This window comes from Pseudopodoces humilis, chromosome 15 (genome assembly GCF_049639895.1).
Source record: "Pseudopodoces humilis isolate 2021_Gansu_Grassland_sample_001 chromosome 15, ASM4963989v1, whole genome shotgun sequence".
NCBI classification, from domain to species: domain Eukaryota; kingdom Metazoa; phylum Chordata; class Aves; order Passeriformes; family Paridae; genus Pseudopodoces; species Pseudopodoces humilis.
Window position 1 is genome coordinate 19,503,002 of NC_142214.1, and position 23,178 is coordinate 19,526,179.

Genomic DNA, 23,178 nt, shown 5'->3' on the forward strand with positions numbered 1-23,178 from the left:
CCACGGCTGCCTGTCTCCCAGGAAATGGGGATCCTGCTCAGGGAATGATGTGGGATTTGAGCCTTTTCCTGGCTGCCAGCGCTGCCCAGGGTCACCTCACCCTGCTCTGCTCTCCTTGTCCCTGTGAAAACTTCCCCAAACTCTTCCCTGAACACTTCCCTAAACTCTTCCCTGAACACTTCCCTAAACTCTTCCCTGAACACTTCCCTAAACTCTTCCCTGAACACTTCCCTAAACTCTTCCCTGAACACTTCCCTAAACTCTTCCCTGAACACTTCCCTAAACTCTTCCCTGAACACTTCCCCAAACACTTCTCCAAACTCTCCCCCAAACTATTCCCCAGACACTTTACCGACCTGGCTCCATATAAAAGGAATAAAACCGTGGCTCTGGTCTCCCCTTTCCCAGCCCCAAAAGCCAAGCAATTCAGGAAACTCCAAGCCACTTGCAGAGTTCTGAAGAGCCAAATTCCCACATCTGCCCCGGAGCCACGAGGAGTCTGGAGTTCATTTTGGACACCAACTCGATTTTATTGTTTGAAACACCAGGGGAATTCAGTCTCAGAAATGTGGGAATTTCTGCCGCTCCCAAACATCGCCCTGGACATCCTTCCTTGTCCGACCCCCTCCAGCTGTGCCTGAGCCACTGAGCATCCCCTCGATGACCGTGGTGGGAACAGGCTTGTGACCCTTTCCACATCTGCCTGGGCTTCATCAGCCACCTCTGCTCCTCATTTTGGGAGCGTGGACAGCCTGTGCCACGGCTGGAGCAGCCACCCGGCCGCCTGGAGAGCCCCATTCCCGACGGGACAGGAGTGGGATCTGCTCTCACAGCTGGTACTTCTTCAGCAGCTCGCTCTGCCACTGCCGCTTCTTGTTGGGAAAGGCGTGCGGGATCTTGATCCTGCGGAATTCCTCGATGCACTTGCCCAGCTCGGACTGCAGAGCCCGGCGCTCCTCGCTGCTGGCCGTGCTGGTGGCCGGAGCGGCCTCCACGCCGTTCTCCTTGACCGCGGCCCGGTCGCTGCCGCGCCGCTGCCCCGCCTGCCTCGCCTCCTCCTGCTCCTTCCCGGCTTTGGAGAAGTCCAGGGTGTTGGGGCGCACCGGGGGTTCCTCGGGAGCCTCTGGCCACGGCGGGGAGTTGGTGGGGCTGGGATCCTTCGCCTCCTGAGGGTCTCTGCTGGGGATGGGCTCGCCCGAGGGTGGGGCTGGGATGGGCTCCGCAGGGCTGGAGGTTCCAAGAGAATTCCCGGGGTTGGATGGGTCCTGCCTCGTCCCAGGGTTCTCCTTCGGCTCCGCAGCGTCCTCGAGGGCTGGAGAGGAAAACAGAGAGTGTGAGGAGAGGGAGATGAGGGAGATGAAGAAGATGAAGGAGATGAGGGAGATGAGGATGAAGGAGATGGAGATGAGGGAGATGAGGATGAAGGAGATGGAGATGAGGGAGATGACGAAGAAGAAGAAGATGAGGGAGATGAAGGAGATGAGGAACATGAGGGAGATGAAGGAGATGAAGGAGATGAGGGAGATGAGGGAGATGAGGGAGATGAAGGAGATGAGGGAGATGAGGAAGATGAGGAAGATGAAGGAGATGAGGAACATGAGGGAGATGAAGGAGATGAAGGAGATGAAGGAGATGAGGAAGATGAGGAAGATGAAGGAGATGAGGAAGATGAAGGAGATGAGGAACATGAGGGAGATGAAGGAGATGAGGGAGATGAGGGAGATGAGGAAGATGAGGAAGATGAGGAAGATGAAGGAGATGAGGAAGATGAAGGAGATGAGGAAGATGAGGGAGATGAGGAAGATGAGGAAGATGAGGAAGATGAAGGAGATGAGGAAGATGAGGGCGATGAGGGAGATGAGGGAGATGAGGGTGGTGAGCATGGTGAGGGAGATGGGGGAGGATGAGGGTGCTCGGGAAGCTGAGGAAGCTGAGGGAGAGGAGAGACCTGCTGGGAATTCTTTTAAAAATACCCCTGGTGTCAGAGATACAAAACAGGGAATAAACAATTCCTGTTTAAAATCCCCCACCCTGCACTTTGCCCCCTGCACAGAAGCAGAAAATGTGAAAGGGGGTTTTATTTTTCCCTGAAGGACAGAAATTGGATTTTTGTCCCCCTTCTCCTTCCTCTTGTGTTTTGTTCTTTTTTTTTTGTCCCATTTTGACATTTGCTGAGCAGCTCCAGCTCTGCAGTTGCTGGAGGTGGGAAGCAGGAATGTCATCCATCAGCGAGCAGAACCCTTGAAGGCTGGATTTTCTTTGGCAGATCTCTCCGGGAAGTTACAGGGATGAATCTTTGCTCCAAATTCTTTGAGTGATGGGATGAAGCCTCGAAGCTGCTTTAATCATCTTATCTGTGAACCTGGGAGCTGCTTTTGGGAAATGTGGAGCTGAGGCTGGGGAATTTAAGCACCCAAATTCCCAGGAGGAGCCTCTGGCTGAGCTGGGGAATGAATTCAAATCCTTCAGTTCCTCTCCAGCGTCACAGCTCCCGGAGCATCCCGTGGCTGTGGCTGCTGCAGGATAACATTTATTTTCCCAAGTTTTCAATTTTACATCCCATTATTCCTGTCTGAGGCACAGAGAACTGTTCAGGTCACCAGGCTGAGAGCAAACCCAGGCTTCCAGGGAATGGCTCCTGAACATTCCTCATATCCCACCATCCTGACGTCCTTTGGGTGGTCTGGCATGGCTGGTGCCAGGCTACAAACTCACATCCCTAAAATTTCCCTGCTCTTAATCTCAGAATCCTGGAATAGTTTGGGTGGGAAGGGACCTCAAATTCCATCCCACCCACCCCTGCCATGGCAGGGACACCTCCCACTGTCCCAGGCGGCTCCAGACCCCATCCAGCCGGACCCTGGGCATTCCAGGGGTCCAGGGGCAGCCCCAGCTGCTCTGGGCACCTGTGCCAGGGCCTGCCCACCCTGCCAGGGAACAATTCCTGCCCCAAATCCCATCCAGCCCTGCCCTCTGGCACTGGGAGCCATTCCCTGTGTCCTGTCCCTCCATCCCTTGTCCCCAGTCCCTCTCCAGCTCTCCTGGAGCCCCTTCAAGCTCTGGAATGTTCTGGAAGTTCTCCCTGGACCCTTCTCCTCTCCAGGGGAACATTCCCAGCTCTCCCAGCCTGGCTGGGAGGCTCCTCTTTCCTGTAGTTTTGGACAAAATTCCCAGTTTTTCCCTCGGGTTTATCCTTCCTCACATTTTGAGCCCGTGTTTGGCATTGGGGGGGTGTCAGCCCCCGGATGATCCAAGGACACCCCACAATCCCGAGTGTCCCTCCCAGCTGCTGCTCTGGGGAAGGGGATCAGCCTGGCTGATCTTTCTGATCCTTCCTCCCACAGATTTCCCTTCCCCGGTGCCACCTGGGCCTCAGAGCTCCAATTAAATTCGGCAGCGACACTTCCGAGCAGCCCTGCGGAGCCGCTGGAATCCTGCTGGGGGCAATTACCGGCTCCTGCTCTGGTGGGAGGCACACGCTGTCCCCACGGCTCCGGGACAGCGCTTTGTTATTCCAGTTATTCCAGTGGCAGGGACAGGAGCTCGGGATCTCAGCACTGGATTTTGTGCTCTCCGACGCTGCTTCCATCCCCAGGCATGCTGGAAGGTCCCAGCATGGATGGGATGGGATAGGACATTCCTGGGTGATCCCAGATCATGAGGGATCTGCAGCTCACACTCCATCGGGATCCAGGATTTCCGTTCCTTTTCCCACCAATTGTTGCAGAGACCCGACTTTTCCCAAAATAAGCAGGGAGGGATTTTTTGATGAAGTGACTGGACAAGGGGGAATGGCTGCCCACGGACTGGGAAAGGATTAGATGGAATATTGGGAAGGAATTCCTCCCTGGCACAGGTTTCCACAGAAACTGGATGCCTGGAAGTGCCCAAGGCCGGGTTGGATGAGGCTTGGAGCCACCTGGGATGGTGGAAGGTGTCCCTGACCTGGCAGGGGTGGAACTGGATGGGCTTCAAGGTCCTTCCATCCCAAACCATTCCATGTTTCTCTTCCATGGGTTTATTCAAGCAGCTCCTTTCCCTCCTTTTCCTGGAAAAACCAGGACCTCAGCTGGCTTGGGCTGCACCAGGAATGTCTCAGTTCCTTTACAGGCTTCTTAAAATTCCTTCCAGCCTCTTAAACTGGGGTGATGTGGGCCAAAAAAAGATGGATAGAAGTTTCCAAAGGAGCTGGAAGAGCACATTGGGTTTGGGAAGTGTGGGAAGTGTGGGAAGGAGCTATCCAGGGTGCATCCCAAACACCCCTGTGCCCAATCCAAACCAGCTGCTCCCGTGCCAGCTACTGCATCCCGCCAATCTCAGGACTCGACTCTGCAAGAATTGTTCTGTTTTGTGGGATTAATCCAGCTGGGAACAGCACTGGGAGCTTCCCGTGCAGCTGGGCCAAAGTGCTCTGGCAGTGCCAGGTCTCCTGGCTGGATACCCAGGGAATCCTGATCCCTCAGCAGGAGGCACCAAGCTCAGGTGCAGAGAATTGTTGGAGCCCCAAACTCATGACATGGATGGCAGAAAGACTCTCCCTGGATTCTCCTTTTGTAATCCATTCCTGCCATTGGAAAAGCTCAGCGAGAAGCTGGGGAAAAGAATTCCGAGCAGCAAAAGTCAACTCTTGAAAGACCTTGGAGGCCTGGGAAGGTAATCCGGAATTTCCTTTGTCATACAGGTGCTGCCAGGAGGAGGCAAGGTGGGGTCAGGGATTTCAGGGATTTTTCTGAGGGATGAGTTTCCTTGGCGGGAAGGTGCAGCTCCTGGAGGTGGAGGAGAGCTGGACACTGGTACCTGCTGGCGTTGGTTCCGTGTGCTTCATGGATTGTCCGTTCCCTGGAGTGTCCCTTGGCGGGCAGGAGCTCTGATCCCCTGCTCCTCCCGGGTTCTCTGTGAGGAAAAGATTGGGAATTGCGTCAGTTATGGAGATGTGCTCACAAACATCACCCTGTGGGTATGGAGCTCACAATTCCATCTTTTATAGGAATCGTGGAGTTCCGGAATGGTTTGTGTTGGGAGGGACCTCAAAGCTCATCCCATCCCACCCCTGGCATGGCAGGGACACCTTCCACCACCCCAGGCTGCTCCTAGCCCCATCCAGCCTGGCCTTGGGCACTTCCAGGGATCCAGGGGCAGCCCCAGCTGCTCTGGGAATGTGTGCCAGTTTTATTAGGATGTTCGACTCTGCAGGATCTCGGTCCTTGGAGGAGATTGCAGGAAATGCCCTGGAGATCCTTCATCTAGATTAAATCAGTGTTCTCTGAGTGGATATCCACTCCTGCAGGAACGGCTGGAATGTGGGAATGCCTCCAGCCTGGAATCCTCGGCCACATTGCCTCATCCCTGGAAGTGTCCGAGGCTTGGAGCAGCCTGGGGCAGTGGAAGGTGTCCCTGCCCATCCCAGGGGATTAGGTGACCTTTAACGCCCCTTCCAACCCAAACCAGTCTGGGATTCTATTCCATGACTCCTGAGTGTGGGATGCGCGTTTCCAACCCTTTCAGCCTTTAGATCCAATGTCTGTCAGGACTGACAGATGGAGATCTAACTCCAGCCACCTTTTGTTATCCAGGACTTCAGTCCCTTGGAGCTGGAACAAACCCGTCCATGGTTTCTGTGCCTTTCATTCCCGGCCAGCTCCTGCCGGGATCTAAACCAGCCCTGGCCACCCCACCCCCTGAGCGAGCCGATATCCATCGGCACCTAATTATTCATCCCACAGCGCCTTTCATCTCCAGTTCCTCCCGATTTCCCTGATTTCCTGCCCTCCCTGGAGCTGGCAGGGCCCAGGCCCAAGAGCTGAGCCAGGGGAGGTGTTTGGGGCTGGAATTTTGGCTGCCTTCATCACAGTTGATTCCTGCGATTCAATCCATCCCCTGTGCAGCTGTTCTTGTTTCCAAAACATTCCCTTTTTTGTTTTCTGGGAGTTCTGCTGTCAGTTTTAGGCTGTTTCCCGTGGATCTGTGCAGTCCAAGTAGTTTTCCCGCTTATTTTTATCCTTATATATAAAGACACACATTTAGCTGTAGATATTCCCGGTCACTGATTAATTTAATATCTTCTCTAATCTGCGCCAGTTCTGGCATTCCCAGGAAAACAAGGAAAAGAACAACAAATCCCTTCTCCAAAGGTCTCCCAAATTCCCTCTCTGAAGGTCTCCCAATCCCCTCTCCAAATGTCTCCCAATTTTCTCTGCCTCCTCTCCATGGGCAGAACTTTTGGTTTTCCCAGAGCTGGGATCCTGCAGCTCCTTGCCAATTCCTTTGGGACAGCACATGGGATCCTTTGGGATTCCTTTGGGATGGGATCAGCGGGAGGAGCTGTGGGACATCCCTGGAAGTGCAGCCAGCTGAGGGGGAGTGATGGTCAGCAGCTGTCCCACACCAAGACTTTGCGTGACCACTTGATTCCCTCTCACTTTTACAGAGCAGCCACTCCAGCTTTACGGCCGGGATGGGAATTATGACAGATTCAGACACCAGAGGTCAAATTCCGGTGATGGCACAGAGCCCTCGGATGATGGGAGCCAACGGATCCATCCTGCTTTGCATCAGCAAAACATCTGGCTGGGATGGAGGGCTTGGGACCACGTGGAGCAAAAGCAGCTTTCCCTCCTTGCTGAGCCGATCCGCTTGGATAACCCTTTATTCCCCAAAAAGTTTTTCCAGGCCTGGCACAGCTGCCCAGGGCAGGGATGGAGTCCCCGTTCCTAGAGAGATTTAAAATGTGGCATTTGGGGACATGGGGAATTTGGGAATGGCTGGGCTATGGTCTTAGGGGTCTTTTCCCACGTGAAAAATTCCATGATTCTAAGACCTGCCTATTTATTTGGATTAGTGATCAGTAGTGTGGATGGCAAAGCTTTGCCAAGAAATCTTCCAAGAGGAGCAGCTCTTGGAGAGCCTGAGCTGCATCCGACCTGGAAGTGGTGGTTCCCACCTGGAAGTGGTGGTTCCCACCTGGAAGTTCTGGTTCTCACCTGGAAGTGCTGGTTCCCACCTGGAAGTGCTGGTTCCCACCTGGAAGTGCTGGTTCTCACCTGGAAGTGCTTCTGCCGTGTCTCCCTTGAGGTCCAGGATGGGCTCGGAAGAGGACATGGGTTTTTTGGGGCTCTGCTCCGGTTCTGAAGGCTCGGGAACGGGAAGGCTGAGCCAGGAGCTTCCTAAAAACCAACACCCAAAGGAGAAAATCTTATAAAGGAAATGATGCAGAGGGAATGTGGGAAGAGTGGTGGATGGGAATAGAATCCAAAGCACCTCCCAGAGGCCACGCTGGGTTCCCGGGGTGAGGAATGATCAGGAAAACTCCCAGTGCCTCCCGAACCCTTCTTGGGGTGATCCCTCAGCTTTGGGCAGTGCCTGTAACCACATCCCACATTTCCCACCAGGAATTCCTGTTCCTCATGCTTTGGTCCTGCTCTCCTGCCTTTTTGCTAAACCTTCCTATCCCTGGCTTTCCATATATTGCCTCGTTTACATGGATTTACAAGCAGGGAGGGATGCAAAGTGTTTATCCTACACTGGGGTTGTTGCTTCGGCTTTCCGTTATTTTCTTCCCTGACATTTCCACGCAGACACTTCCATTTGCCACACAGCCTGGAAGAGGCTTTGGATCCAGTTCCTGCCCCATCCAGGGGGATTTGCCTCTCCATGACAAAGCGTCGGAGCGGGATCATCCCGTTGGCACAGAGAGCAGCAAATCCCGTCAGTGCTCCAGTTCCCAGCAGGCAGACAGGGAATCACGGAATCATCACCCAGAAAGATCCTCCAGGACACTCCCACTGTCCCAGGGTGATCCAAGCCCAGTCCAGCCTGGCCTTGGGCACTGCCAGGGATCCAGGGGCAGCCACAGCTGCTCTGGGCACCTGTGCCAGGGCCTGCCCACCCTCCCAGCCAGGAATTCCTTCCCAATATCCCATCCAGCCCTGCTCTCCCTGAGGTGGATGAAGACTTTTGCCAAGGCCACCCCGTGGGAAGCAGGGGATGGAACTGGGTGCTCCAGCTCCCAAACCCCCACAGCTGAGCAGGATTCTGTGTCCGGTGGTTTCCAGAAACCAGGATAGCGGGAATTTGCCCAGAGACAGCCTGGCCAGGCTGGATCTCCACGATCCATAATGATCCAGAAGAAGGTGCAGCCTCCAGGAGATGGCAGCAGGATCCCAGCATGCCCTGTGCCCATTCATTGAGGTTCCTGAGACAATTCCTGGCTCTCCCCAAGCTCCAGCCAGGGTCTCCTGCTTCCCAGGACCACCAGCTTCATCCAGAGGCTCTGTGGTCACCGCCGGCACAGCTGGAAATGTTCCATTCCTAAATCCAGTTAATATCCCAGGGCGGCTGGTTTTGCACCCGGTGATATCCCAGAGCCCTGGAGGAGTCAATCTGAGCTGAATTCCATTCCAGGGGGGCATTCCAAAGCCTTTTGGGCAGAGCAACATCCAGACAGGACACGGGAACGTGGCTTGGAATGGAATTCCCAGCACATAATTATAATGGGAAGGATTTTCTGTGGAATAAGAACAACGCTGAGGCTCCCTCATTTCATTTGCACAGCCGAGCTTCTCCAGGTCTTCCCAAACATTCCAGCAGAGCTCCAGGCTGCTGGATTCCCACTTCCACGTGCTGACCTGCAGCCGGCGCTTATTAAAGATTTAAAGGCCAAGCTGTCAGCGCCGCTCTGGGGATGGACTTTTCCTCTTATAGCTCTATCCCTCTAATTCTAATAGGATTGGGAAGGGGAGGCGGAGTCTGGAGCAGTGCCAGGAGCTGAGGGAGGGTTTGTTCCTTCCAGAGGCTTTGCACACCTTGGCGCAGCTTTCCGGAAGTTTGTTCCTCTTCCAGCACCTCCAGGGATTTTGGGTTAATCCCTGGGGCAGTGGGAGCGGAGGAGCTGCTCTGTCCCGGTTTTCCCTCTTCCCAGGGATAACCAAACACCCTCCGTGTGCTGGCTGCCCGTGCTCTGCTCCACGGGGAAAACGGAATTAATCCCATTTTATTCCAAATTTCAGACGGGCTCTTGCTGCTTCCCAAGGTTTGGGAAGATTTCCAAGCTCCACTTCCGGCCTCAAATCCAGGCTGTCCAACAAACACAGCGGCTTTGGGGATATTCCATGGATGTGGAGAAGGGATGGAAGCCACCGGGGAGCCACCAAGCTCTGGGATACTTGGGAATCACAGCCACTGCTGGAACTCAAATGCTTGGGATTCTTCACCCACTCCCAGGTTTTTCCCAGGACATGGTTTTCCATGGATTTACCTGGAAGGCTGCAGTGCCTGGAGAGCTGCCTGGAGAGCTGGCCTCGCACAACGGGACCTGGAAACAAAGGAGAAGGTTTGGATCTGGATCCATGCTCCACAGTCATGGAATTCTGGTGACCTCCTCCACACCTATGGACCAGTCTGGATCCTGCTCCAAAACCATGGAATTCTGGTGTTCCACGTCCACACCCCCACTGGGGATGGATGCAAGGAAAACGAGCGCGGTGGTTCTGTCCCATGAAAAATCAATCCCTGGGATTTTCCCCTTGGATGTGCCATGGGCCCAGACAGGTTTTATGGTACTTTTCCAAAATATCTGGGCTCCTCCCAGCATTTCCTGCTTTTTTGGAAGTGTTCCAAAAGAGGAACCTGACTCCCCCTTAATCCATGGAAAAGTTCTCCAGCTCAACCCTGTCCCAATTTCAGCAAGAGATGCCCCTGCACCAGCAAAAAATGGGAATTGTTGGAAAGGGAGTTTTGATCCCAGATGTCCTGTAGGAGCAGGGACAAAGCAATATCCTGGTGCATCCCTTCCCTAGGATTTGGGATCAGATCGATGCCTGGGCATCACCAACAGAACCAAGTTTTTACCACTGGAAAAGCGAAGGAGCCACCCTTGTGCCCCTTGGAATCCCGAGGAATATTCCCTGCTCTCCATCCCGGAAAGCCTCAGCTGTAAAATGGGATCAACAACCTGTTTTCCGCTTGCAGGGATGGAGGGAAAGTCTGGAGTCATTCCCAAACGCTTTATTAATTCCATGGCTTTTGTTGGAAGCAAAGGGGGCTGGAATGAGGCAACTCTGCCTGGTTGGCGCCGGTTGCTATTGGAGTTTTCCCTGGAAACCCATTAACACAATGTGGAGAGGGAGGTGAAAATTACCCTTAATCCTGAAATATTGTTGGAGAGGGGGAAATCGGGGTGTTCCATTTGGGAGCCGCAGGAATAAACACATTTTTTACCAAAAAAAAGGAATTTTTTTCTGCGCTGTTCCCTGCCCTTCCTGAGAAATTTGCAGCTGGCTCTAATTAACCCTAAAGCTTCATTAATGATCAATTTGGCACCAGTCATAATTAATCCCAAATGCTCATTTTTCCATGGAATGAGCGGTTTACCTGAGCGCATTTGCAAGCTCCATTTAGGAGTTGTGGCTGCGTATTAATTACATTGAAATCATAATTAAAAGCAGAATTAAAACCCTTCTAATAAACACGGAGGGGAAAAAAAAAAAATCCCTTGGTTTTATGTTCAGCCCACAAATTTGTGGGTAAGGGAGAGCAGTTATTCCATTTTCCTGGGGGCTTTTGGATAAAGTCCATCCAAGAGGATTTTAAGGAAACTCTGGAGCCAAGGGGGGATTGTTGAACTTCCAGCATGGATTAAAAGCTTATTAAGGGGGAGAAAAGCAGGGATGGAACCAAGAGTTCATTCCCAACATATAAATAATGGAATAATGGGATGTTCCCTAGAGGCCACCTCGGGATGAAGGGCTTTTATTACCCGGGGAAGAGGGAAAGGGGAAACAGCCAAGAGGAAAATGGAGGAAATGGAATAATGGGATGGTGGAGGTTGGGGGGAAAGGACCTTGGGATCAGCTCCGATGGAGAATCTTCCATTGGGATGGATGGAATGAGAAACAGGACACAGGGATGTGCCTCGGGAATGTCCCCTGGATGTTTCATAGACCTTGGTGGGATTTAAGCCAACTTCAGAGACTCAGGAGAGAGCTGGGAATGTTCACCTGGGGAAGGGAAGGATCCAGGGAGAGCAGGGGCGAGGCCAGGAGGGCTTTATCCTTCTTTTGTTTTGTTTTGTTTTGTTTTGTTTTGTTTTGTTTTCTTTTGTGGGAGAATTAATCAGGAAATTGCAGCACTCCGGGCTTTAAGGTTGGAATTAAATCCTTTTCAATCACTGGCACCCGGCTCCTGTTTTTTAAATAATGGCTTGGGATTTTTTTTTTTTTTTATTATTTCATTTTGATCTTCGGGATAAAAAGCGAAAAGAAGAAACCCCACAAACAAAATAAACCAACCAAAAAAAAGAATTGAAATCTTCCAAGGATCAGCACGGAAGAGCTGCTCCGAGCACTCCCGAGGTGCTCCAGCTGTTCCCAGCCCCCTCCAGTGCTCTCATCCAAGATCCAGTGAATTATCCGGGAGCAGGAGGAGCTGCTGATCCCATCTGGGATGTCCACGAGCGTGGGAGGTCGCAGTGACCACTCCGAGCCCCAGATATTGGATATTGGGAAGGAATTCCTGGCTGGGAGGGTGGGACAGAATTCCCAGAGAAGCTGTGGCTGCTCCTGGATCCCTGGAATTGCCCAAGGCCAGGTGTGAGGGGGTTTGGAGCAGCCTGGGACAGGGGAAGGTGCCCATGGCAGGGGTGGAATGGGATGGGCTTTAAGGTCTCTCCCAGTCCAAACTCTGTAATTCCAGGAGGATTCAGTGGGAATCTTTTGGAGCAGGGCAGGTGGGATCAGCCCGGGGTGGGAAGGAGGAGATGCTCGGCCGGGAGGAACCGGCTCCTTTGGGATATCCACCGGCAAACCTGGGAACAAGGCTGGGAACAAGGCTGGGAACAAGGCTGGGAACAAACCTGGGAACAAACCTGGGAACAAACCTGGGAAGAAGGCTGGGAAGAAGGCCGGGAACAAGGCTGGGAATGCGGAGAGGATTCCTGGCTCCTGCCAAGGCTCGGTGTGACAGCAGCCAGGACAGTTTGTCCTTCATCCCCACGGCACTGCTGGATGACCTCAGCTCCAGAGGGAGAGGAAGGTGGAGATCCCTGGTGCCAAACCCTCATTCCTCATCCAGAGACAAATGAATCCCACTGGAAGGAAGCAGCTGCGCTTTCCAGGGGCTGCGCTTTGCCGGGAGCGGCGGGGGGGGCGCGGTGCGGCATTAAAATTCCCAATTTAATTAAAAAAATAAATAAAATAAAAATCCCGAATCCGAAATTTCAGGGATTGGGAGGAGTATTTGGCATCGGTGCCTTATCTCAACCCCGCAGTGGCCGCTCCTGCTCGGCTTTCCAGCCTGCTGGAAGTGCTTTCGCTGACTTCGGGAAGACTGGGAATCCTTCCAAAGCAGGACCTGGGGATTTCAGTTCCCCTGGAGCCAAATTCCAGTTAAAAGGCTGCTGAGTGCAGTTAATGGGGTTTGTTTTTTTTTTTTTTTTGTGTTCCCCTGGGGGTTGTGTTCAATCCCCTCCAGGCACTCAGGGGACAATAATAATTTGGGAATAAAACGGGAAACATTGGCTGCGCCCTCGCTTCCCTCAGGTTGGGAGCTGCTCCCTTACAGCGACTGGAGGCGGACGGGACATCCCCAATGGCAGGGAAGAGGAGCTGGGAAAGCACCTGAAAAGGTGCTGCAGGAAAAATCGGGAGTCCCGAATGCCAGGGAGGCTCTGCCCGCTCCAAAATCCCGGCTGGGATTTCTTGGAATGCTGGGGAGCTCTGGGACCCGGGGGAGCACCGGGCTCCCCCTCCAAGGACAAGGGAATTTTTAGGATGCCAGGATTGCTGCTGCACCCCTGGCGCTCCAAAGGGATCCCGTGGGAGCCGAGGCATCCCGGGATCCAGGGAAAAACCCTTTCCCGGGAAACCCTCGGGGTCCGAGGCGGCGGAGAGGAGCAGGGGAAGCTTTGGTGGAGAGAGGTTGCGAAATGATTTCCTGTTTACTTCTCTCTTTTCTCAGTTAAACGCAGACTCTGCTCCTGAAATGTCACTTTGAGCCTGTCCCTGTCCCCTGCCATCCCCTCATCCCTGCACATCCCGGCTCAGCATCCCTGCCGCTGGAAAAGGCTCCTCAATGGCATTTAATCCTCGGGCTTGATTAAAACTGTCCATTAACAGCAAATTAGGGACTAATGGGAATACAGATGTGCTCAGGGAGCAACTCCAGGGAGAGGGGACAGCACCGACCGAGCTCTAATCCCTTGTTCTGCCGGAGAGGGGAAGGATTTGGGTTTATCCCGGTGTTTTTTTGGCTGGAATCCTCAGCTCTAAGGAAGTGATCCCCAGGTGGGGCCAAGCAGAGAAACTCGGCGGGGTTTTGTTTATCCTGCCTGGTTTAAAACAGCTGGACTGAGAGGGGAAAGGGTTGGATGGGCCTTGGGAAAACCTGGGACAGGGGAGGGGTCGCTGCCAGCGGAACTGGATGAGCTCCAAGGTCCTTTCCAGCCCGAACCATTCCATGATTTTAAGGACAACATTCCACGGCTCTCTCGGTGCTCGGGCAGATGTGGGCAGGCTGTGTTTCACCACAGCAAGGATTTCCCCACATCCCAGAGGCGAGGGAGCTCCTGGAATATCCTTTCCATGGCTCCCAGGAGAGCTCCCAGGACACCCCAGTAAGGCCCTCGAAGGACTCCTTTCCTCACGCTGCGGCTGGGGAAACTGAGGCAGGGCGAGCAGGGCGAGGCACAAGCCCCACTTTGGGGTTGTTTTTGTTGTCCCTTTGGGTTCTCCAGGTCCCCAAAGCTCCCCTGGCTCCGTGCACTCCTCACCTGATCCCAATAAACATTCCCTGTCTGGCCAATCCCACAGCACAGGGCTGGGCTGAGGAAAACTTGATTTTTCCCCTTTTTTCCCTCCCAGTTTCCTTTATTTATTCTTTTCATCTTTGAGCCTTAAACATTTGGGCTTTGTTTGGGTTTCCGGGGCTGAGCCCTCCCTTGTCCAGGAAAAGGCCCCAAACCAAAGCCAAACAAACCTCGATCCCAGTAGGGGCCGTTCCCGAAGGGTTGGACTGGGTGATCCCTGTGGGTCCTCTCCAGTTCAGGATATCCCGTGGTTCTGAGTGAATTGGAACTCAAAAGCTGGATTTGGGGGGGAAAATCTGATTTTTCAGGTGGTTTCCCTTGTGAAATGGCCCCAAAATCAGCATCTCCTAGTGCCTGCTCTTGGTGGGAAGGGGCTGTTCTTCCCTGGGAGGAACATTCCAGGGATATCGTGTCCAGGGAACAAGGTGCTCCCTCTCCCTGCTTCCCACAGGGATCCTTGGAATGGTGGGACAGGACCATGACAAGGCTGGGCTCCATCTCCCTTCAAAATTCCAGCTCATGGAATCCCAGAATCCCAGGCTGGTTTGGGTGGGAAGGGACCTTAACTTTATTCCTGATAGGAGTTTTTAGGGGTGTGGGGGGTGAAGGAAGGGTTAATCCTTCAAGGATGCTGTTGGGTTCCGGTGGATTTATCCTGCTGGGATTTATCCTGGAGAAGGGAAAGGAGGGAGAGCGAACATTTGGGATGCAGAGGTTGTGCTTCGGCTGCAGAGTGATTTAGGTGGAATCTGGTTTAAGTTATTTGCAGCAACATCTTTCCCTCAGATCCTGCCCAGCTCTCCTGCAGCAGGGAGGGGGGAGGATAATTCCCAGCCATCCATCACCTGGAATGAAGGAAAACCTTTTGGGCTGCCAGAGCCTTTGAAGAAAACCACCTGGACGTCCCCAGGTCCAGCCTGCTCCAGCTCGGCACAAACCGTCAGCGCAGCTTGAACGAGATTCATTTGGCAAATTCTCCAGCACTCACCGGAGTCCAACGCTTCCAACGGCTCCCAAAACTTCCAAGAGACCCAAACACTCTCCTGCCTTCCCTCTCCTGCTCCCCACAGCCCCGGGAAGGAGGCCCAGAGGTCTCTCTGTGCTCAAAACGCAGCAGCTGCAGCTGCTGAACTTGAGCCTAAACCCTTGTTTTGTTAAACCCCTCCTAAACAAAGCTCCCAGGCTGCAGTTTCTGCACCAGGAATTGGAAAATCCTCCCTCCCCAAGGTGGTTTTTCCCAGTGCTGGATGCCCGTGTTGTTAAAGGGAGTTTTGGGGGTTTGTTTTAAAAATGAATGGGATTTTGGGCAGGTTGGAGGGAGCTTGGAGCAGCCTGGGATGGTGGAAGTTCTCCCTGTTTCTGGCAGGAGGTGGAACTGGACTGGATGAGCTTTAAGGTCCTTTCCAAGCCAAACCATTCCCTGTTTTTTTGAGAGAGGAAGAAGCTGGTTCCAACTTCCAGCTGCTTCTCCCCTCTCCCTGCTCCTCCATCACCAAATCCTTTCTATTTCAACATTCCCTCAAATCCCTCGGATTTTTGTGGCGTGCTGACCCGGCCTCCCACGGCAGGATGGGATTTCAGGACTGGGAATGGGATTTTTGTGTCCCCCTCTAACCTCTCTAATCCCCACAGGACCCTCCTTGTCCTCCTCCCAGTCCCGTGGGATTGAGCTGCTCCGTGAGGATGGGGAGAGCTCAGCTTTGGGACTCCTCTGCCACCAAAGGCTCCCCTTGGAGAGGGGCTGGAGCCAGAGCGAGGACACAAAGTGCTTCCAGATGTTCTCCAGGGGTGGCAGAAGATGGAGACAGATGGGATTTGGCTCAGTTTTCGCGAGGAGCAACCGGCAATTTGTGGGCAGGTGCCTGCGGGGAAGGCAGAGCCAGCCCCAGCTCCTGCTCTGCCTCCCTCCCACCAGGGCTTTTATTTTGGGATGGAGGATTTTCCGGGAATCTCCAAATGAGAGGCTGGGTTATTCCCAGTTATTCCTGGTTCCCCCTCGGAGGGAAGCAGCCGTGGGAAGCTGGGAGCTCTTTGTGGAAGCATTCCTTGGTGTGTGCCGAGCTCTGCGGTGAGAGCAGGCGCCTTCCCGAGGGATCCGGGCGGGATCTGCTGCCTCGACACCCCTTGGGACATCATTACCTTAAACCCCATCCCAAACCCCATCCCAAACCCCATCCCAAACCCCATCCCAGCCCCCAGCTCTGGCTCCCAGCAGGATGAGAAAAGCTGCCGAGTGCTGAGTGAAGGGCAGATTAAAATAATCCCAGGGATGCCTCCCGGCCCCGGTTTTCCCGGAGAACGTGGATAATCCCCCCTGGCACGTGCTCGCCACCCCTGCTCCAGGTGTGCTCTGCCCACGTGCCCACCCTCGGGGTGCCAGCATTCCCAGGGACCAGCTGGGGCATCCCAACCCTCTCCCCAGCCCTGGAAGCTCAGTGGATGGAGGGGATCTCCGGATGGAGCTCATGGAAAAGATCGGGATGCTGCCACCGGCACCTCCAGCAGCATCTGGAGCTTAAACTGGCTTGTGCTGGCAGAAAGCGGAGGAGCAGGGTCCTGTCCTCTTGGTGGGAAGGAAAATCCAGCTCCAAGTCCCAATCCAGCAGGGAAGGAGCTGGACAAGGCTGGATTTTCCCTAGGGACAGCCTGGGGGTGGGAGAGCACAAGGACGGGACAAGCAGAGCAGGTCTGGGTGGTTTGGACAAGCCCAAGGGACGGCCCAGCAGGAGCTCGAGGTCTGGGAATGACAGAAATACAGAAATATTCCCAGGAAAACCAGGCAACGTCAGGGAATTGGTTTTCCACAGTCTCCCTGAGGCCCTGAGGGCTCCCAGCTCACTCCAGCCATTCCCTGCCTCGTTGTTCCCAGCTTGCCAGGATTGTTCAGAGGAGGAGACCTCACTGTGATGCTTTTCCACGCCGCCATTCTCCAGAAAATTTGATCCATTTGGGGATCAAATGAGCCAGGTTCTCCTCCCAGCCATGACAAGGAGACTTTTCTTATAAATAAATATATGCAAGGAAAAGAAACAGCCCCAAATCTGGCGTGTTTTTGTGGGGATGGATCTCAACAAAAGGATTTTTCCATGAAGCCTCAGTTTCCAGGAAAACCATCGGGCTCTGAAAGGATTCAGGAGTAACCCCTGCTCGTGTTTCCTGCGGGGGATTGGGTTGAACAGCCCCAATCCCAGAACCTGCCACATCAAAACCCCCAGAATGATGACTCTGCCATTCTGGTTTCTCCCTCAGGCAAAAAAAATTCCTCCTCATGGGAGATCAATTTTTCAGCCCAGTTCCAGTGGGGAAAAACATCAAAACAACCCAATTTCTCACGAGGCAGCAATTTCTTTTCCCAGTCCTACTTAGGAAAATCTTGACTTAAAAAAAAAAAAAAAAATAAAGCAAATATGGAGTGCAAGTCCCCTCCCCCTTTATTTAAAGGTTTTCTTTGTGTGCACACAGAGCTCAAGTTCCTTTTTCTTGCCTTTTCTTAAGCCAGTTGTCATTTCCTCTTCCAGAGGTTGTTGGAATGAGGAACAGGACCATGAAAAAATGTCAAAATACCGTTTTTGCCTTCCCCTTCTTCAGGAGAGAGGGAGAACCTGGTTTGAAACTCCTGCTGGCCCCAAAGCCCTCCCTCCTCTCCAGGAAGCAGCTGCAAACCTTCCTCCCACATGAATGCCGAGCAGGAACGGCCCCTTGGATGCTGTCCAGCCAGGGAGGAGATCCTGCAGCTCCAGGAGCTTCACAGGGGCTGGGATGGGTGGAGGGAGCAGGGAGGGAGGGTGGGAGCAGGGATGGAGGGTGGGAGCAGGGGTGGGTGGTGGAGGAGCAGGGATGGGTGGAGAGAGCAGGGAGGGAGGGTGGGAGCAGGGATGGAGGGTGGGGACAGGGATGGAGGGTGGGAACAGGGATGGAGGGTAGGAACAGGGATGGAGGGGGGGAACAGGGATGGAGGGTAGGAACAGGGATGGAGGGTGGGAGCAGGGGTGGGTGGTGGAGGAGCAGGGATGAGTGCAGGAGCAGGGATGGAGGGTGAGTGCCAGGGATGGATGCCAGGGATGGATGCCAGGGATGGATGATGGGAGCGGATGGTGGATGTCATGGATGGGTGGTGGGTGCCAGGGATGGGTGGTGGGTGCCAGGGATGGCAGAGCACCAGGGACAGGCACAGGCAGCAGACAGGGACATCAGGGTCACCTCCCCTGCAGGCTGAGTGTGCCAGCGCTGGGGCTGGGCACCGCCCAGGGCTGGCCGTGGGGATGTGCTGCCCTGGGATGCTGCCCAGCAGGGACAGGAGGGGCAGAGCGGGGCACAGAGGTTCCGATAGCTTTGTGTTCCTTCCTTCCTTCCTTTCCTTCCTTCTCCTCTTGGAACCCCCTCAGCAAACCTCCCCGTGTCCTGGGCCAGCTGGACACGAGCGCACACGGCCACTCCGGGCTGTCCCTTTATTCCACATTGCCCACTGGGGGAGAGCAGTCCCAGGGCCTGGAGAGCTGGGGCTGGAGACACCTCCCAGGAGATCACCAAAATGGCCAAAATTCCCTTTCCTGGGTGAAGTTGTGGCCTGATGGCCACCGGAGCATTCCAACCTCATCTCCGTGATTCCCGTGGTGCTCCCAAGATAAAAATGAAGGGACTTTTTGGCTGACAGGGCTCCAAGGAGTTGGAGAGCTGTATAAGCATTTTACACCCCCGAGCACGTCAAGCCTTCCCCGCTCCCCCCCACCTCCCTCACAGAACATCTGCCCCTCCCACCCTCCCAAAAATCCCCCCCCCGAAATCCCCCCCCGAGGCATCCCGGAGCCGCGGGGATGTCTCAGCTCGGAGCTGCGAGCACAGGGGGAGCCTCTCCCCTTCCCAAGCGCTGCCAGTCTCAGGCTAAGCTGCTTACGGGGCTCCTGCCAATCCAGCCGCTCTGCCAGGCTGCGACTTTCCAACCCCCACCCCCTCCCCTGCTCTGCTTCCCACCTTCCCCATGTCCTTATCCCAGTGATTCCTCTCCCAACCCCCTTGGCAGGTCCCAGTGCGTGCGGGATGATCCCACGGAGCTGCACGGGACAGAGAGCCCAGTCCAGTGTCCAAGCCCATCCAGCTGCAGGAATGCCAGCCCAGAGCAGCGTCTGGAGTGTCCCACCCCTCCCACCCATCCCACGTCCGCAGCAGTGTCCGAGTCCGCACATCCAGGGAGGGTTGGGAGTTGCCAGAAGTCGGAGAGAGGGAGGAAGGCTGGTGGTCAGCAGCCGCTACAAGGAAGAGCTGGGCAGGTTCAGCTTGGAGCAGGGAGGAGGGAAAAAACCCAAGAACCAACTGAAAAGGAGGCAAAGGGAGGACGCCGGGATTCAGGGATGGATCTCTACCTTCTAGGCCACAGCCAGCACGGGACAGGAAAGGGACAGTCGGTGGTTGGTTGGCGGAGGGTTGGTTTTGTGTCACTCACGGTAGAAAACATATTCGGTGTAAGAGGTCCAGATCCTGTCGTCCGTCTGCTCGTGGGCGAAGGCACAGGTGCCCGTGGAGTTGCAGGCCACCATGTGGAAGCCGGCATCGGCCAGTTTGTCAAAGGCTTGCTCCAGGAAGGTGAATTTGAGGTAGTACCTGGACGTGTACCTCTCCGGGGGCCTGTCCGGGTCCCTGCTCTCGTTCAAGGTGTCCCCAAAGACCTCCTTGGCCAGCGAGGTCTTGCCGCACACCATGATCCGGGCCACCCTGCGGAACTTGGCGTCCGTCTGGCTGTCCCTGCCCAGCGTGTAGGAGCCGCGGTAGCCGATGGTGATGAACCCCGCCCTGCGGCCCTCGGCGCCGGCACCGCCGGACGTGGCGCTGGGCAGCGCGGCGGCGGCCGAGGCCAGGCCGCGGGTGGCCTCGGGGGACAGCTCCTCGGGGTCGCTCTGGCAGGGATCGTCCCCCAGGGAGTTCTGCTCGCTGAGCTTGGGCGCCAGCAGCTTCACCAGCTCCGGCAGCATGAAGTACTCGGCCTCGCGCTGCAGCCGGCCGCGCTCCGGGAAGTGCTCGGGCAGCACCAGCTGCTGGTCCCTCATGTAATCCAGGATGTAGCGGAACAGGAACCCGTCCCGGTCCACGAAGAAGCGGCCCTTGCTGTCGCGGGCCAGCGAGCGCACGTTCTTCTGGGTGAACATCTCCCAGAGCAGCGAGCCGGGCACGCTGACCAGCGTGGGGTGCCGGGTGATGTACACCTGTCCCCCCACGTTCAGCTCGATGATGTCAGGGAAGGGGTTGTTGTCCTCGCTGCCTTTGGCACAGCCCGCGGGGTCTGCCAGGGCCATGGTCGGCTCCTGCTGCTCCCACCTGCAGCACAAACAGGGCAAAACCGGGTTAAAACCTGTAGAAAACACAGCCCAGTGCTCTGATCCCAACTGACCACTGGGGATCCCGAAGGATCACCCCAATCCCACGTGACTAGAAATGATCCCAAGGGATCCCAAGCTATCGCCCCAGTCCCAAGTGACTGGAGAGGATCCCAAGCCAGATCACACACGGAATCATAGAATTGTTTAGATTGGAAAAGCTCTCTAAGATCACGGAGTCCTACCCAGCACTGCCAAGCCACCACTAAATGCCTGGTTTGGGTCAGCAGGAAGGGCAGGACCAGGTCCTTGTCTCTCCAGGAGTCTGGGAGTCATCTCTCTTCCCCAGTCCCTGGCTCTTGGAACGGGCAGCATTATCCAAAGCCGCCTCCCCTTCCGTGGCGCACAGCCCGAGTTCTGACCGTGCCAGCTCCACCTGGGCTCGCCCGGCAGCGGAGGGGCTCGGCCCCTCTGCCCAGGAAGATGCAGGGACGTGGGGCTGCTGTCAACAACAGGAAGGGCAGGGCTGTCACACCCTGGGGACCCGCCAGCCCGGCATCCTGCGGGCAGGAGCAGCTGCCAAGGGAGGAGCTCCCGGCAGAGCCGGGGCTGGAGGGGCTGTGGTGCCACGCAAGGAGCACCTCGGGGCTGGGGAAAAGCGGCACCAGCGCCCTGAAGGACAGAGGGACAGAGCCTTTTGGCATTCCTGCTCTGTCCTTGCCCCTGGAAAGTGTTCAGCACGGACTCGCAGCCAAGCTGGGAGATGGCAGAACCTCTCCAAGGGGCTGGGACCAAGACAAATCCTGGGCTGCTGCTACAGCCTCGGGGCAGATGCCACGGATTTATACATTTTCCAAAGGCAAGCCGGTTCTTGGATGTCTCTTGACACTGCAAATCAGCAGCTTACATAAACCTGGCTCAGCAGCCAGAGCCTGGATCCATGCCGTGCTCTGTGCAGGCATTTGGGAAACCACGGAGGGAAGGGGTTCCCTGGGCTGACCTCCAGCTCTGCCTCCTCCCTGCGTGATCTCAGAGCTGCCCTGGGTCTGCTCGGACCTTGGGACCCCCCGGGACTGGTCCCACACACAAGGAACAGCCCAAAGTCTCTCCCCGTCCCCGTGTCCTGCCGCAAAGATTCCCAGGAGCTGCTCCAAAGGATCCCAACACAAATTTCGGAGCCTCTAAAGGACAAAGACGGAACTCTGTGGGCACTTTTGGGCGCGGGGGCAGAGCTGAGCCAGCGTTTCACGGCCACACTACTCCTCCCGGCTCACAGGGAGAATCGCCTTTGAACGAGGGGTGACTTGGGCAAGGAAGAGACGGAAGGATGGCAAGAGGATCAGCTCGGTCCCGGCTTCCCAGTCCCCTCCCGCAGTGGCTCTGGGTCCCTTTCCCTGGCGATTCCATGCTCACGGCACAGCCCGGCGGGCAGGAGCCGCCCGTGCCCGGCGCTCGTATCCCTTTGTCACGGCTGGAGGAGGCTGGGGGGCTGCCCATGGTGGGCTGGGGGGTCGGGGGGGACAGGCAGAGCTGCCCCGCTGTCCCCTCTGCCCGCCCCAGGCGTGGAGCCGGCGGTGACAGCAGCGGGGACATGAGCGGGGACATGAGCGGGGACAGCCCGGCCCAGCCCCGGCAGCCGCCCCAGAGCTCCCCTGCCGGGGGACCCCGACCCCGCCGCCCCCGTTACCTCGGCAGGACGGACCGGCCGCTCCTCTGCGCTCCCCTTCGTGCCGGTCCCCTTCGTGCCGGTCCCCGCCGTGCCGGTCCCCTTCGTGCCGGTCCCCGCCGTGCCGGTCCCCGCCGTGCCGGTCCCGGCCGCTCCTCTCCGCCCGCCCGGCCCTGGCCCCGCCGTTTTATGGCCGGGAAGGCGGCGAGAGCCGTCCCCCGTTAGCCCCGGGACCGCCTTCCCTCCGCCTTCCCTCCGCATCCCTCCGCCTCCATCCGAGCGGCCCCCGCCGACCCCGCATCCCCCGGCCCCGCAACCTCCGGCCCCGCATCCTCCGGCCCCCATCCTCCCCGCTCCGGTACCGGGCGGGACTGCCGGGAATTCCAGGGGCACCCTCGCCATCCCCTGGGAATGCAGCGGGGCTTGTAAAAAAGAAGGGAGAGGGACTTCTAATGCGGCCAGATGGTGCCAGGAGAAGCGGAACAGTTTTAAACTAAAAGAATGGAGATTTAGATGGGATATTGGGAAGGAATTCCTGGCTGGGAGGATGGGGAAGCCCTGGCACAGGTGCCCAGAGAAGCTGTGGCTGTCCCTGGATCCCTGGGAGTGTCCAAGGCCAGGCTGGATGGGGCTGGGAGCAGCCTGGGATGGTGGAAGGTGTCCCTGCCCGTGGCACAGGTGGGATGGGATGAGCTTTGAGGTTCCTTCCAACCCAAACCATTCCATGATTCCATAATTCCAAATCTGTCCAGCAAAGACCTTACAGCAGCCAAACTCTTGCTATTCCCTGGATGATTTTATACTGTTAAGGGGACTGGAGGGACTGAAATTCCCTTTCCCAAGGCAGGAATGACAGCAGTGGGATCATACGGAGCTTGGGCTGTTGTGCTAGCCTGCTTGTCCAGGCTGGAAAAACCAAGCAAGGGAAGGGAATCCAGCTCTTTTTAGTTTACATGAAAATTCCAATTTTCTGTAAACCCAGGAAAATATGACAACTCCAAACTTCATCCCAATATTTACATGTTCCCTGGAAGTCCGATGAAACTTAAATCCCAACATTCTCTGACAGCAGAACTGGCCTGAGTTCATCCACAAATTTTTGTCCCTTTTAAATTTTGTAAGAGCAGAAGATACAATTCCTTCTTCTACCAATCCAATCCTCCAGTCTGGGCACTCACATCCAAGGAATTTTTCTGTTTGGGTTTCTCCTTGTTGTTTTCTTGTATCCCAGGGCTGTTTGATTATTTTCCCATAAACTGCAGGAACTCTGCCCCATGGATAATTTCTGGGATATATTTATAGATGGGGGAGGGTTATAAATGAGACCAATTGGATGATGGATGGATGGATGGATGATGGATGATGGATGGATGGATGATGGATGGATGGATGATGGTTGATGGATG

At 55.5% G+C, this 23,178-nt stretch overlaps 1 protein-coding gene across 3 annotated transcripts; it reads right to left on the reverse strand.

Moving 5' to 3' along the window:
* Nucleotides 1-623: 623 nt before the first annotated feature.
* On the reverse strand, nucleotides 624-21,919 carry LOC102101542 (BTB/POZ domain-containing protein KCTD12-like). Of its 3 annotated transcripts, none has more exons than XM_088062836.1 (6): nucleotides 21,794-21,919; nucleotides 19,239-20,107; nucleotides 9,254-9,310; nucleotides 7,041-7,163; nucleotides 4,798-4,893; nucleotides 624-1,312 (listed from the first exon to the last, which is right to left on the reverse strand). In XM_088062836.1, exons 2-6 carry the CDS (start codon nucleotides 20,083-20,085, stop codon nucleotides 828-830), a joined length of 1,608 nt encoding a protein of 535 aa, XP_087918962.1. In that variant the 5' UTR covers nucleotides 20,086-20,107; nucleotides 21,794-21,919; the 3' UTR covers nucleotides 624-827. The 3 variants fall into 3 exon arrangements, with proteins under 3 accessions (XP_087918962.1, XP_087918963.1, XP_005527436.1); XM_088062837.1 differs by lacking the exon at nucleotides 21,794-21,919 and adding an exon at nucleotides 20,352-20,464; XM_005527379.3 differs by lacking the exons at nucleotides 624-1,312; nucleotides 4,798-4,893; nucleotides 7,041-7,163; nucleotides 9,254-9,310 and having other exon boundaries at nucleotides 17,713-20,107.
* Nucleotides 21,920-23,178: the final 1,259 nt, after the last annotated feature.

Excerpts from the sequence above, each read along its gene's own strand:
- LOC102101542 (XM_088062836.1), bottom strand. The coding sequence starts at position 20,085 with ATGGCCCTGGCAGACCCCGCGGGCTGTGCCAAAGGCAGCGAGGACAAC. Across the intron at positions 9,311-19,238 it reads CACCGAATATGTTTTCTACC|GTCCCGTTGTGCGAGGCCAG; the intron begins GTGAGTGACACA and ends CTTTGTTTCCAG. Across the intron at positions 1,313-4,797 it reads CACGGAACCAACGCCAGCAG|CCCTCGAGGACGCTGCGGAG; the intron begins GTACCAGTGTCC and ends TTTCCTCTCCAG.